Source organism: Lolium perenne, chromosome 6, assembly GCF_019359855.2.
Source record: "Lolium perenne isolate Kyuss_39 chromosome 6, Kyuss_2.0, whole genome shotgun sequence".
Taxonomy (NCBI): domain Eukaryota; kingdom Viridiplantae; phylum Streptophyta; class Magnoliopsida; order Poales; family Poaceae; genus Lolium; species Lolium perenne.
In genome coordinates, this window is record NC_067249.2 from 18,033,062 (window position 1) to 18,048,940 (window position 15,879).

The window sequence follows — 15,879 nt, forward strand, 5'->3', positions numbered from 1 at the left end:
ATTATAAATAATGAATTGCTAATTCTTAGTAGAATGAAAACGAAGGAACGTTGATTTGTATCCGTGCACTTGAGGTTACTAGCTAGATTGTAACTGAGATATTTTCAGTTATAACCGAAATTTTCCAGTTACAAGATTGCAACAAAATACCTTAAAACCATTAGATTTGTTTGTAATTTGTGATAATAATGAGTTGCAACTGATGAGGTATTCTGGTGAGAAGAAGTAGTCACACCTTTATAAATAGGGACGGGGACTATTTGATTTCCTTGCCTTTGCCTAGGCACGACCAGAAACAGAGCCGACCAGCCATGCCCCTTCTTCCTCATCCTGGTCCTAAACCCCATTCGTAACTAGCTAGGAGTAGTACGCGAAGATGAAGCTGGCCGTGGAGGTCGCGGACGCGTCGGGCCTGTCCCCGAAGGACGGCACGGCCTCCTGCAACGCCTTCGTCGAGGTCGAGTTCGACGGCCAGAAGCAGCGCACCGCCACCCGGCCCGGCGACTGCTCCCCGCAATGGAACCAGACGCTGCTCTTCGACGTCCGCCAGGACCCGGCCGACATCCCCACCGTGGAGGTGTCCGTGCTCCACGACCGCCGCCTCACCGACCACAACGCCGTCCGCGCCAGCGTCTTCCTCGGCCGCGTCCGCCTCGCCGGGGACTCCGTGGCCCGGTCCCCCGACGAGGCCGTGCCGCAGCGCTACCCGCTGGAGAAGCGCGGGCTGTTCTCGCGCGTGTCCGGGGACATCGCGCTCCGGCTGTACATCCTCGACGAGCGCGGTGATCGCGCCGCCCACGACGCCGCTGCTCCGATGAACAATCAAGATCGCCAAAACCAGCACGAGCAGCGTGCCGAGCCCGCCGTAGCAAGCATGGATCCCGAGAGGATCGCCAGGAACGTCTTCGCCGCCGTCCCATCCGAGTCAAGCGGGCAGAACAACCACGAGCAGCAGTCGCGTGTCTTCCGCGCCGTGCCCTCCTCTTCGGCAGAGCCTCGCCGCGCCACGCTGCACGCCGTGGGTGCTCCGTCAAAAGGCGGCTCGGCGCCAGCCTCGGCTCCAGGCTCCGACTACGTCCTCGTGGAGACAAAGCCGCCGCTTCCGGCCAAGATGGCGCGCTCCGCGGCGGCCAAGATCGCCTCCACCTACGACATGGTGGAGCCGATGAAGTACCTCTACGTGTCCGTCGTCAAGGCCCGGGACCTGCCCACCATGGACATCTCCGGCGCGCTGGACCCCTACGTCGAAGTAAAGCTCGGCAACTTCAAGGGCGTGACGCGCCACATGGAGAAGAACGCCAACCCGGTGTGGCGGCAGACGTTCGCCTTCTCCGGCGCGCACCTCCAGGCCAGCCAGATCGAGATCATCGTCAAGGACAAGGACGTGGTCCGCGACGACTTCGTCGGCCGCGTCATCTTCGACATGTCCGACGTGCCCAGCAGGCTGCCGCCCGACTCGCCGCTCGCGCCGCAGTGGTACAGCCTCTCCGACGCCCACGGCAACAAGCTCCGCCACGGCAGCCACCACGGCTTCGGCGAGATCATGCTGGCAGTGTGGCTGGGCACGCAGGCCGACGAGGCGTTCCCGGAGGCGTGGCACTCGGACGCGCACTCGCTGTCGCTGGAAGGGCTGACAAACACGCGCGCCAAGGTGTACTACTCGCCCAAGCTCATCTACCTCAAGGTTAACGTCATCGCCGCGCAGGACCTGGTCCCCGCCGAGAAGGGCCGCCCGCTGGCGGCCACCATCACCAAGATTCAGATGGGGAACCAGATCCGGCGGACGAAGCCCCAAAGCGGGACGGCGAACCCGGCGTGGAACGAGGAGTTCTTGTTCGTCGCCTGCGAGCCGTTCGAGGACCCGCTGGTGGTGACGGTGGAGGAGAAGGAGCCCATCGGCCGCTTGATCATACCGGTTAATTCCCCCAACGTTCCGCGGAACGACCTTGCGAAATCCATCGCGTCGAAATGGTTCAGCCTGTCGCGCGGGATGACGGTGGAGGAGGCGGCGGCGGACGTGACCACCAGCCTCAAGAACAGGGAGTCCTCCAAGACGTTCGCCAGCAAGATCCACCTCAAGATGAGCCTGGAGACGGCGTACCACGTGCTGGACGAGTCCACGCACTACTGCAGCGACCTGCAGCCGGCGGCGAAGAAGCTGCGGAAGAGCGCCATCGGCGTGCTGGAGGTCGGCATCCTCAGCGCGCGCAGCCTCGGCGGCAACAAGAACGCCTACTGCGTGGCCAAGTACGGCGCCAAGTGGGTGCGCACGCGGACGCTGCTGGGCACGGCGGCGCCGGCGTGGAATGAGCAGTACACGTGGGAGGTGTTCGACCTCAGCACCGTCTTCACCGTCGTCGTCTTCGACAACGCCAACCTCCACCACCACGGCGACGGTGGTGCCAAGGACTCGAGGATCGGCAAGGTGCGCGTCCGGCTCGCCACGCTGGAGTCCGACCGCGTGTACACGCACTACTACCCGCTCATGACGCTCAACCCGTCGGGGCTGAAGAAGACGGGGGAGCTGCACCTCGCCGTCCGGTTCACGTGCACGGCGTGGGCCAACATGCTGGGGCAGTACGGCCGTCCGCTGCTGCCCAAGATGCACTACTCGAACCCGATCCCCGTGCTGCAGCTGGACTACCTCCGGTTCCAGGCGATGAACATGGTGGCGGCGCGCCTGGGCAGGGCGGAGCCGCCGCTGCGGAGGGAGGTGGTGGAGTACATGCTGGACGTGGACTCGCACATGTACAGCCTGCGGCGGAGCAAGGCCAACTTCAACCGGGTCACCTCGCTCTTCTCCGGCGCCCTCGCCGTGGGCAAGTGGTTCGACGGCATCTGCAAGTGGAAGAACCCGCTGACGACCATCCTGGTCCACGTCCTCTTTCTCATACTAGTCTGCTACCCGGAGCTGATCCTGCCGACGGTGTTCCTCTACATGTTCATGATCGGGGTGTGGAACTACCGCCGCCGGCCGCGGAAGCCGCCGCACATGGACACGGTGCTGTCGTACGCGGAGCTGGCCAGCCCGGACGAGTTCGACGAGGAGTTCGACACCTTCCCCACCACCAAGCCCGGGGACGTTGTCAGGATGCGGTACGACCGCCTGCGCAGCGTCGCCGGCAGGGTGCAGACGGTGGTCGGAGACCTGGCCATGCAGGGGGAGCGCGCCCAGTCGCTGCTCAGCTGGCGGGACCCCAGGGCCACGGCCATCTTCGTCACGCTCTCCCTCGTCGTCGCCATCGTGCTCTACGTCACGCCCTTCCAGGTGGTGGCCGTCATGGCCGGGCTCTACCTGCTCCGCCACCCCAGGTTCAGGAGCAAGCAGCCGTCCGTGCCATTCAACTTCTACAAGCGCCTACCCGCCAGGGGTGACATGCTCCTGTGATCTAGCTGAAATAACTCTTCTCATTCCTATCTTTTTTTTTTGCATAGTACCACGATCGAGAAATAATTACATGTCCAATACAAATAGATACACTGCTCCATGACACTAGTACATACGATCGATCGATGAGTTTCTCTGTGTGTTCATTAAAAAATAACTGAGTTCGGAGTGGATATAGACATTTATAGTTACTCTGAACCTTTTTTCAGAGTACCAACTTTTGTAGTAGAAGGTAGAGATTTGAGTACAAGAACAATACCACCTGCTGCAAGCAACGAGCGTAACAACAACATATCAGCTAGTTCGAAGACAGCCACCACCGATAAAAAAAACACATACAACAAAAAGTGCCCTAAAAAAAACCTAACAAAACCGTGTCTCGGCCGGCGTCACACCTCCAAAGGCCAACATCTCCAAAAGAAATTTCCTTGTCGACACACCATCTAAAGGAGATAGATGTCAAGATTTGGTCGGCCCCGAGAAGGCGTCATCTTGGACTCGCCGACAGTTGCGTGCATTACACCCCTGAAGATCAATCTTGGAAAGCAGCGATCAATGGAGGAGGGCAACCTAGAACATCCACACCGTGTCTCCAAACGTGACGCTCCCAACAGAGTAACGGCATCGAGGACGCCGCTATCGCGCCGATCTAACTCTGGACCTAGGCTTTCGCCTGGAGACATCAGCCAACCTGGAGAGAGCGAGTGCGAAGTGTCGACGCACCTTGGTGACGCCTCCAAGGAGGGAAACAACACCAGTGGGCGCCGTCGTTGCCTACACGGACCGAAGGTGCTAACCTTCCAAGTTGTTCACACCGCCGCCACCGCAGCACTTCACCATCATAGGCGTATTGTGACCTTCCGCAACCTGCATATGGACGAGAGCACTCCTCGCAACACCCGCCTTTCTACACCTCTTACGCGAGAGAGAGAGAGAGAGAGAGAGAGAGATAGAGAGAGAGAGAGAGAGATAGAGAGAGAGGGGGGTTGCCACCGCTGTTGTCACCTCCTGACAACATAGCAACAGCCACAACCCTAAGGCCTAGACCGGGCCCAAATGGGCCCAGATCTAGGCCGTGCCGTCATCAGCTAGCCCACACACACAACTCCTACACGGCCTCCGCCGCGTGTAGGAGGCTCGCGACAGGGGCAACTACAACGCCACCAACTCCACCTCAAGTCCTGAGCAGACCCACGCTGCAGGAAGCCCACGTCGCCACCTTACGCGTTGCGGTCAGGGGTGGTGGGGCGGGACGACGCTAGAGCTAGGGTTTCTCCCTCCGGGGCTGCCCGCGCGTGCGACCCGAGAGGGGAGGGGAAAGTGTGGGGAAAAGATATCGAGAATGATACTCTGAACATTCAGAACCCTCCGCTGCAATTATTGAATTGGGTTGGGAAAGGAAGAGAACAAAGCACGAGATGCAACATTCTTTTCATCTAAATTTTCTGTTCCACATTCATCGTTTCTTTTGTATATACACCGGTCACCTCATGTGCATGCGCAATGTGTAAAGGCCTGGACTTTCTTGTTCCTCTTACGTGTAGCGTGCGGAATAAAGTCGTTTCAAGCTAACAAGAATAAAAAAAAGTTGATCCAATCTATCAGGAATCTCTACTATCTTTTGTTTCCAACTAATAGTGTTGATGCTGATGTTTGGGAGTGCTAGATATTCTCCACATTCCCTTTATATCCTATTGATTGACAAGTAGCTGTACTGTCAACAACGTGAAGTATATACTCGAGTCTTTCAAAAGTGGCTTGTCCTGATCTTTGTCTACGCAGCTGCATTTTCGTTGATCGAACAAACAGTAGTATGTTTCTCCAAAAGAAGTATAGAGAAGAGGCAACTGATTAATTAGGCACCAAAAGTTGGGTTTGTTGCTGGTCAATCTATGCATGATCGGTTAGATTTTGATGTCCAGTCCAAGTATCCAATACAATTGTAGACTCGTACGACGTACTCAGCTAGAAAGATACTCTAACAAGCAATCATGGATCGCCTCTAGGTATTGCACGGTTTTGTCATGCCCATGGCATTGACATTTCTTTTCAACATCGCGCCAACTATCTAGCAATAGCATGTTGTAGGTGGTTGCAGTGCAAGGAATCAAAGGGTTGTCTGATTGGGGTATTCGGAAGAGGACGTGTGGTACACCATTGGCCTTCATCGTCGCTCATAGCCAGGGCCGGCCCTAGTGGGTGGGCAGGGTGTGCGGCCGCCCAGGGCCCAAAAAATATGGAGGGCCCATCCCAGGTATATGTACATGTATAAATATACGCTTGGTAGGCCAGCTGAAAGGAAAGGCCCTTGGAATTTGAGTCTTTGACGTGAACTAATGAATAACTGACTAAAAACCGATCGGTGGATAGTAGGAAGTAATTCGCTCTTTCCTTCGTATTCCACGCAGACCCTGGTTCCAAGACGACTCAACGAGAGCAGCCGTTTTTCCTCCTCGTCTCGGCAGGGATCCATCGATCATGTACGGCCCCTGATCCTGAATTCCTGATCAATCTTGTCCTCTTCGGCTCTTCCTTCTATCCGCACCGATCAGCGATCGTCCGATACCCATCGCCGTCCGCCGCCGCCCGCCACCGGTAACAGACTAACAGTTTGTGACTACCCACTAAAATTACTCTTTTATTTCTAAGTATTTTTTCTCTAATTCTGAATTTTTGGTGGTCAGTTCGTCGTCTCGTCGATTTTATTTCCCGACTATAGAAGCGCAGCACATATATCTTTAACTCCTAGTCAATTTGAAGAGGGTTGCGGGAGATTTGCACAAACTTTCTCTCTCGAAGGTGATTCATGTGATGTTGAGGTATATGATCTTATATCTGAATTAAAGATGATGAGAAGTGGATTGTTATCCTAATATCTTTATTGCTTATCGCATCTTATTTACTATGTCAGTGACTATCGCATCGGCTGCAAGGAGTTTTTCGAAATTGAAATTATTGAAGAACTATTTGAGGTCAATAATGACTCAACAGAGGTTAAATAGTTTGGCAACATTATGCATCGGAAGAAATTATTGCATGATATCGACATCGATCCCATCGTTAGTGACTTCGCATCAAGAAATATTACAAGAAAATTTCAAGAAATTTTAAGATAATATGTATAAATTATTACATACGCTATTGTGTTTGGATGCATTTAAATGTTATTGACAACATGTTTCTTTTATATATATATGCATTAGTATTATCGTGGTGTCTATACTAAGGCCCCAAATTTTAGTCTCGCCCAGGGCCCCCAAAATCGTAGGACCGGCGCTGCTCATAGCTCACCGATGGATCCATCATTTGATTCTTATGAATCATGGCCACAGGAAGAAGTTCCTTTCCCTCGCCTTCTTCATTAGTCCTAGGCAGGACCATCGGTCGAGCAGCATCGATCTCACCTCATAAATAAAATGGTTGAGATGGTCTGGAAATTGACCAATCAACCACAATTTAAAAGTTGATTGGGTCATGTTTCGGAAAAAAAATGTTGCTTCGGTCGTTTTACAGGCGGCATAGTACATGCAGTTTTAGCCTGAAAGTCGATCTGAAACACACATCTTGCTACCAGGAGGTTCCAACCAATAATGAATTCCATGTATCAATCTCACATCCTGCCCAATTAAGTGCCAGTTTCCAAGCCGTAGCTAGCTAGAGAGTAGGTAGAAGTGATGGTTCACACGGCAGGCAAGCCAGGAGGGTCAGCCAATTCCACAGTGCCATATTATGGCCAGTGGCTAAGCTCGACTTGATGCCTAGGAGATGGACAGGGTAACCAAACCAGACAACCAGTTGTAGTGGGCACAAATTTGCATTTGCAGAGTGCGGAGCAGGATCGATGTTGATGCACAGGATAAGAACGTGATGCATCATGCAGATTGCTATTGGACCTGTTAGAGTGATGATGGATATACGAGCCTGTACATATAATCCACGAGTGCATTTGTGTGCTAGTTCAGCAACGAAAGTTCACAGGTGAGTGTTGTTGTATTCGGTGGCCGATCATTACATGCGGATACAAAAAGTAATATGGCATGAACTGCTACCGGAAGATGCTAGGCAGCGGCTTGCTAATTACAGCTCTCATCTGCCGGTCCTAGAGCTTATTTTCAAATGGAACTGCAATGGTTCTCTCTCAAAAAGTAACAATTTATACCTAATACGATCTCAACACACACACGCACATGCAAAGCAGAAATGGGAACCCAAGATTAAAAGTTGAAATCTCAACCAGAAACAGGCGCCCACACACAAGTACACAACATCCGTGCTTGCTTGGAAGGCTTAAAAGCAAAGAAACCCAAGACTAACAGACAGGGGAAGAACTAATCATTAATCCAAGCAATCACTTTGTCTTTCATGAAGGTTGACTAATGTCTACACTGATTAGATAAAAGACGGTAGGTTGGGATGGAACGGTTCATACAAAATAGAAGAGCATATGGCACACACCACGTTTCTGCAACTCAGCCACCAGAATGTAATCCGATACCTGTGGAGCAACAAATTCTAATTAATTAATCAAAACTAATTTGTACATTCATTAGTGGAGAAGTTGTTAAAAGTTAAATCTCACAGTTTGGCTCAAGACAGTAAACATTAACTTCACCACTATTGTGGAAATTGTGTCAAAACCACCACTACAAGCAGAGACAGCTACAGGATAACGGTTTATTTTTACTGCCACAACTTCAACTCTTCTTGTTAGCATATTCTCAATTTTTGGCTACATTGAGTATTTTGGTCTCAGTAAAAGCTAATAGAAATAACTCCATTAGAGGAAAATACTGAATATCCTAACTTACTGAATCATTTCAAATATTCCTTGTTATCATAGGCATATAAGGGCTCATGGAGCAGCAAAGCATAACCATCTTCTTTCTAGCTATAGACATACATTTTTAGAAACGTATGAGCTAGCTAGTCGCTAACAAATCGGAAAAAAAAATTAATAATCAATACCATATATATTTATAGTAACAAATAGTACATGGTAGAGACACGCGAGCTGACAAATCATTTTTATTTTTTTTGAAATCCGCTGACAAATCAAATTTAATTAAACACATGCAATAGAAGCCTCAAGTAAGGGATTGTGCATCATCTTATTAATAGATACACTTTCCTTGGCCCAAAAGTAGATGCTAGTTTTTTCACTCTTCACATAAAGAACAATAAGTTGACCACTACTTTTAATGATAATAATAGTAGTAAAAAATAATGCATGTTGTGATGAAAGCAGTATATATGGTAAATCTAGTGATGCCATTTTGATCATGTGTTTAATAAATAAGTGCTAAACATCTAATGTGATTAAGTGACCAAAATTGAAGGAAACAGACCTGCCCACAAAGTATAGGACTATAGGTACATGTAGTTTGGACTAGACAAATTATGTTACTCCCTCCGATTCATATTATTTGCCACTAGCATGGATGTATCTAGAATTAAAATGTGTCTAGATACATCTATATTAGAGACAACTATTATGGATCAGAGGGAGTAGTAGATAGTGCCATTACATATGCCAGTTAGATATGATATGCTACCAGAAAGAAAATAGTAATAGAAATCTTAATGAATGCATACACTTTGAGTATTGTGACAATCATTTGTTCGCTAGGTACCGTAATGATCCAAAATAATAAGCAATGTGAAATAGTATAGTTACACGCATGTTTAAATAAAGGAAATACGAAGCAAATGCTCATGTATTGTTGGTTAATCGACGACCTTACATAGAGGCAACATCATATAACCACTAAAAACTAATCAAAGGTATGGAGCAACTGGTAGAAGTACCAAAACAAATCCATGAACACGAAAGAGGATGCATTTCATTGTGCTACCACTTAACATATGCACAAAAAGAGGAACAGTGCTAACTTATTAGTCATCTAGCTAGAGGGAGAAGAAACTGCACTAACATAACGAACCAGGGGAGCACTAAGGAGGAGGTAACTAATAGCAAGGCAGCTGGATGGGCAGGGAAGGCAAGCGGAAGAGCACATCCAATAGAGAGGAGACAGAACATCAGTAAATAAGCGAAGGTGGGTGGGTGAAGGCGTGGAGAAGAGATGGACAGCTGCTAATGAAAGCATGAAGTAATGAGGAAGCATGACCTCGAGAAAACATCCAATATGCAACCTGCCATGAAAGCCTGATTCGAGGCGGTGGCAACAGCTAAGAAAAGAGTTTTCGAGAAAATCTTAGGGTTGTCTCTTGCAACTTGGTACTTGAGAAAGGCAGTATAAAGGAAATCGATACTTAGGGTGTGTTTGGTTTGTGCCCAAGATTGCCCCACCAAAATTTTGGCTAGCCAATATTTTGGTTGAGCTATTCCTTGCCCACAAGTTGGCCAACATTGGCTAAAAAATTGAACTAGAGTTGGTAGTGGAACATTGGCAAGCCAAAAAATTGGCAACTATCCAAACAACAACCAATCTTTTGGTCATGACCAAAAAATTGGTAGGGTATGATTTGGTAACAATCCAAACACACCCTTATTACTAAAGAACAGTTTAGAACTTTAGATACCTTGACATATGCAGAAGATAAGCTTGCTATCTAACCAGATAATCATCTTATGTATGGTGAAAAAGATCAACTCCATCATCTCCAACGCCAACGGCTGTTTTATGCAAGCATACAGAGTCAAATAACCAATGACATGCCAACGAAAAGCCGAATAGATACGACGAGGCATCAACAAGATATTTAGATAAAATCAAAATTGCGGTTTGGAAAAATAGTTTTATACAAGATTAGGAATAGATAAACAAAAACCATACTTACTGTCAAATTTAATGAATATTCTGAAAACAGTATAAACTGATTGCTGTCGCATAAATGAAGAACATGCACATTCAGACTATTAGTTGGCCAGAAGAGACAAATTATCCAAAATTACTAAGCTCATACCATGCCACATTGGACTAAGTTTAAAAAATCTTACTGATAATCCTAGCAACAAAAGCGATCAAGACTATTCAAATTTAGATTATCTTCAAAAATATTATGCTGAAATAAATCATACTAATAAATCCTAGCAACAAACACAATCGAGACTATTCAGATTTAGATTATCTTCAAATAAATTTAGCCTGAAAAAGGAATGGACTCAATTATTAGTTTTCCTGGCACAAATGGATATGCTACTTGCAGCAGGGACTATCCTGCTAGTGATAAAATGAATAATTATACATTATGGACTTAAAATTAGTAGCAAGATTATCAGAGATAATATTATAATAAATATTTAACAAAAAAAAGTAGCATTAGCTTCAAGCTTCCAAACATGCCTATTGAGCTACCTACTTGACATTTTAGTTGGTTCGAGCTAGTTGTTCATGTAGTCCTCTTCAACACTTCAACGTCCAACTGTTATGTATCTTATCTTGAGAGAAAAACCAAACCACTGAACAATTCTTATATATGTAAATGGGCATGAAAGAGTGAAATTTAGTTCAGTATTACGGAAAGAATTTGCCAATCTCGGTGCTCATTATCTTATTATTTGATATTCATATAATTAACTGATAAAGTCACTTTACTAGCACTGACTTAAACAAAACAAAACTAATAACAGTAGACAAATTGCAGCTACAATTTGTAACTGGCATTATCTTCTTTTTCTGCCTGTAGCTGCAATTTGTCACTGTTAGATGCCAGTTACACTTTTCTTCTAAATCATAATCATTACAAACAATGCCAACAAAGAAGAATCAGAATAGAAATACTATGGAAACAAAATTCTCTATCAGGCAGAAAAAGAAACGAGTGATATAACAGTACTTAAAATTGTTAACTTGACGCGAAAGGATGTGAACCCTCTCAACCAATTATCAGAAACTAACTTTGTTTTGTTACAGGAGATATGTGAAGGCATGTTATTACCTGCAGAGTAGACACTTTCGAATGGATGATAATGAGGAATGATGGTGGTTTGAAAAAGCGTCTTGAAGTGCAATGACTCAAGATGGACCATAAAGAGGCTGCCACTTGTCCAGAAGAACACCACGTTATTGTTCTCAGCGTACCCTAGTACTAATACCCTCCATATATCCAGGCAAAGTAGCTTGTCCAGTTCAATAGTTCTTCCAAGCATCCATGAATCAACGCCATCACAATCAGTCTTCCTCTTCCATAGTTCAAAACTGAGGCCTGTCTGGAAGAGTAAACCAAGGCCACCACCCTCAGCTCGCATAATCGAGAATTGGTAATACCCCTCTTCAAGCATATGCACTGGCACCTGTATCACACCTAGGCTCTGTTTCTCCAGATCAAACTCAAGAATTCCATTAAAACTCCCAGCAAGAATCCAGTAAAGGGAACCCCAAGCCATCACAGCGGTCTTGCCCGTAAAAACCAGGGTGGGACAACCACTTCTACCGACCTCGGATGGAAGCCGCGTTGAGATGAGATCACCCCACGAGCCGATCGCCGACGAGTACACGCGGGCAAGCACTTGTTCGTGCTTCTTGTCGTCGTTTCCATTCACTGCCAAGACCACCTGGAAGTGGGCGCCTCCGCCGACGCGAAGCACCGCCCCGTTGATCGTCATCTTCTCCGCGTGTGTGGCAAGCCCCGGGGGAATGTCCAGGCGGTGCTGGTCGCCGGTGACGGGATCCCACACCAGCATCTGGTTCGGCTTCACGTCGATGGTGAGCACAAGGCCATGGCGGCATCCAAGGGACAGGAACCGGCTGCCGTCGCCGGGCTGCAGGGAGAAGCGGCCAGGCGGAACACGATTCGGGGCCTCGAGGGTAGGTATGAAGGAGAGGTGGGCCTGTTGAAGATCCCGAGGAGTGGAGGGTTGCGGCGGTTGTAGGATAACGTTGCATAGAAAACAAAAATTTTCCTACGGCGAACACGCAATCCAAGCCAAGATGCAATCTAGAAGACGGTAGCAACGAGGGGGTATCGAGTCTCACCCTTGAAGAGATTCCAAAGCCTACAAGATGAGGCTCTTGTTGCTGCGGTAGACGATCACTTGCCGCTTGCAAAAGCGCGTAGAAGATCTTGATCACGATCGGTTCCGGCGCCACGAACGGGCAGCACCTCCGTACTCGGTCACACGTTCGGTTGTTGATGAAGACGACATCCACCTCCCCGTTCCAGCGGGCAGCGGAAGTAGTAGCTCCTCTTGAATCCGACAGCACGACGGCGTGGTGTCGGTGGCGGTGTAGAAGTCCGGCGGAGCTTCGCTAAGCTACGTGGGCAATATGAAGTGGAGGAGCAAAGCTAGGGTTTGGGAGGGGGTGGCCGGCCACTCAAGGGGGGCGGCCAAGCTATGGTCTTGGGGTGGTCGGCCCCCTCCCTTGGCCCCTCATTATATAGGTGGATCCCAAGTGTTGGTGTCCAAGTCTTCGAATAAGACCCGAAACCAAAACCTTCCATAGGAGGGGGAAACCTAGCCCAACTAGGACTCCCACCCAAAGGTGGGATTCCCACCTCCCATGTGGGGGGGTGGCCGGCCCCCTATGGTGGAGTCCACTTGGGACTCCACCCCATCTAGGGCTGGCCGGCCATGGAGGTGGAGTCCCTTGTGGACTCCACCTTCCTTGGTGGTTTCTTCCGGACTTTTCTAGAACCTTCTAGAACCTTCCATAGAACCTTCCGCGACATTTTATTTCACATAAAATGACATCCTATATATGAATCTTATTCTCCGGACCATTCCGGAACTCCTCGTGATGTCCGGGATCTCATCCGGGATTCCGAACAAATATTCGAACTCCATTCCATAATTCAAGTGCTACCATTTCAACATCCAACTTTAAGTGTGTCACCCTACGGTTCGAGAACTATGCGGACATGGTTGAGTACTCACTCCGACCAATAACCAATAGCGGGATCTGGAGATCCATAATGGCTCCCACATATTCAACGATGACTTTAGTGATCGAATGAACCATACACATATATTACCAATTCCCTTTGTCTCGCGATATTTTACTTGTCCGAGGTTTGATCTTCGGTATCACTCTATACCTTGTTCAACCTCGTCTCCTGACAAGTACTCTTTACTCGTACCGTGGTATGTGGTCTCTTATGAACTCATTCATATGCTTGCAAGACATTAGACGACATTCCACCGAGAGGGCCCAGAGTATATCTATCCGTCATCGGGATGGACAAATCCCACTGTTGATCCATATGCCTCAACTCATACTTTCCGGATACTTAATCCCACCTTTATAGCCACCCATTTACGCAGTGGCGTTTGGTGTGATCAAAGTACCTTTCCGGTATAAGTGATTTATATGATCTCATGGTCATAAGGACTAGGTAACTATGTATCGAAAGCTTATAGCAAATAACTTAATGACGAGATCTTATGCTACGCTTAATTGGGTGTGTCCATTACATCATTCATATAATGATATAACCTTGTTATTAATAACATCCAATGTTCATGATTATGAAACTAATCATCCATTAATCAACAAGCTAGTTTAAGAGGCATACTAGGGACTTCTTGTTGTCTACATATCACACATGTACTAATGTTTCGGTTAATACAATTATAGCATGATATATAAACATTTATCATAAACATAAAGATATAAATAATAACCACTTTATTATTGCCTCTAGGGCATATCTCCTTCAGTCTCCCACTTGCACTAGAGTCAATAATCTAGTTTACATTTGTAAAGATATAACACCTTGGCCTTCTGGTGCTTTATCATGTATTGCTCACGGGAAAGGTTTTTAGTCATCGGATCTGACACGCTCAGAAACGTATGTATTTTGTAATTCATTTGCGTCTCAACGCATCACTCATTTCCAAAAGAGTTGGCATTATATATGTTTGATCTTCTGGTGGAACCTTAATTCCGCTGTCTGAAATATGTCACTTATATTGTCACACACAATATAGCTTCAAAGTTCTGACTCTGTCGGAACTACACCAAGTTCTCAAAGAACCTCTTGACTTAACATCCTTTGTCATTGTCAAAACAATGACATACTCTGCCTTCTTTTGTAGAATCCGTCACAATATTTAGAACTCTTCTAAATCTAGCATAGACAACTTCTAGCTCATTGTGCTACCTTTTAAACAACACTTCGTCTAATTTGAGATTATATTTTATATGTGACAAAACCAATATCGGTGTAACACCTTACAGCGATTTGTTTGCCATTTCTTCATATAAATATATATATATATATCCTTAGTTCTTCTAAAGTACTCAAGGATATTCTTACTGTCGTCCAATGATTATCATATGAATCATTCTGGTATATGCTCATAACACTTTATAGCACATGATATCTGATTGTGTACATATTATTCGTGATCTATAATCACTCATGTGTTTTTACTCATTGAGTGTCAGATACACTCAAGTCTTGTTAAACCTTCACATGACAAGAATATTTTCTTAATATTTCTATATTGAACTACTTCAATATCCATCATATGTACTTTGACTTAAACTTATTTATGTGTTTCAATCTATCTTCATAGATCTTGACACTAAATTTGTTTCAGTCCATATCCTTTCATTGAAGTTAATTCTCAATGAAACCTTTTAATCAAGTATATAATTACATCATTTATAACCAACTATATGTCACCTACATAAAGTATTATAAATGTGTCTTAGCGCTCCCACTTAATTTCTTGCAAAAGCAAGCCTCTTCATCATCTCTGATGAAATCAAAAACTCTTTGACTATTTCATCTGGTGAAGATTCCAACTCCGTGATACTTACTTCATCCAATTGAAGCTTGTATAGCTATCTAGTATTCCACGGACCAGCAAAACTCTTGGTTGTATCTTGTATACATACTTCTGTTAAGTAGTGTATTTTGCCATCCTACTAGCATATCTCATAAAAGAAATATGTAGTGATTACTAGAATAATCCACATAGACTATAAGCATTGCTACGGAAGATCTAATCTTATCGTATTCAACTCTTTGAACTTTGTCGTAAACAATTTTTCAACAAGTCAAGCTTTCTTCAAGGATATTTCATCCAAGTCTATCAATTTCATAGATCCATTTACTTTCATAAAGTATTCATCTATCTTGGATTTCATGGCGTATAGCCATTTTAACGGAGTCAGGGCCCATCATAGCTTCTTTGTTTTTAGTTGGTTTATCATTGTTCATAATCAATCCTTTGTCCACAAATCATTTATTTGATCACAAAGTAAACCATACCTACAAGGTTCAATATGTACTTCGATTTCCATGGCTAAAACACTTTGTAGTCATGGGAGCCATGATCGTCGTGGCCGCTTCCGAAACAAATTCTGATGCTGCGCTACTCTGATCATTATGCTCAGGTTCATAAACCTTATCAAATTATATTGTCCTCCCACTCAAAAACTTCACTAGAAACAATTTCTTGGAAATAAGAAACATTGACAAACACTTTTGTCTTTGTCTACATAGTGGGAAGAATTCCCAATCAATTCTACAGGATAACCAACAAAGACATTCATCCGATTTTGGTTGTAAACTTATTTACT

The 15,879-nt window shown here is 46.2% G+C and overlaps 2 protein-coding genes and 1 long non-coding RNA gene across 3 annotated transcripts; 2 read left to right on the forward strand and 1 right to left on the reverse strand.

The window, feature by feature from the left end:
* The first annotated feature begins 262 nt into the window (after window positions 1–262).
* LOC127308720 (multiple C2 domain and transmembrane region protein 5-like) lies at window positions 263–3,594 on the forward strand. Its single transcript, XM_051339626.2, has one exon. The coding sequence runs from the start codon at window positions 377–379 to the stop codon at window positions 3,386–3,388; it is 3,012 nt and encodes a 1,003-aa protein (XP_051195586.1). The 5' UTR covers window positions 263–376; the 3' UTR covers window positions 3,389–3,594.
* A 2,130-nt stretch (window positions 3,595–5,724) lies between these two features.
* LOC127308723 (uncharacterized) lies at window positions 5,725–6,474 on the forward strand. The gene is made up of 3 exons (XR_007856714.1): window positions 5,725–5,983; window positions 6,073–6,207; window positions 6,300–6,474. It is a non-coding gene; the product is annotated as an uncharacterized lncRNA (long non-coding RNA).
* Window positions 6,475–7,576: 1,102 nt separating this feature from the next.
* Window positions 7,577–12,073, reverse strand: LOC127308721 (uncharacterized). The gene is made up of 2 exons (XM_051339627.2): window positions 11,288–12,073; window positions 7,577–7,883 (listed from the first exon to the last, which is right to left on the reverse strand). The coding sequence occupies exons 1-2, from the start codon at window positions 12,030–12,032 to the stop codon at window positions 7,858–7,860; spliced, it is 771 nt and encodes a 256-aa protein (XP_051195587.1). The 5' UTR covers window positions 12,033–12,073; the 3' UTR covers window positions 7,577–7,857.
* Between the last annotated feature and the right edge of the window lie 3,806 nt (window positions 12,074–15,879).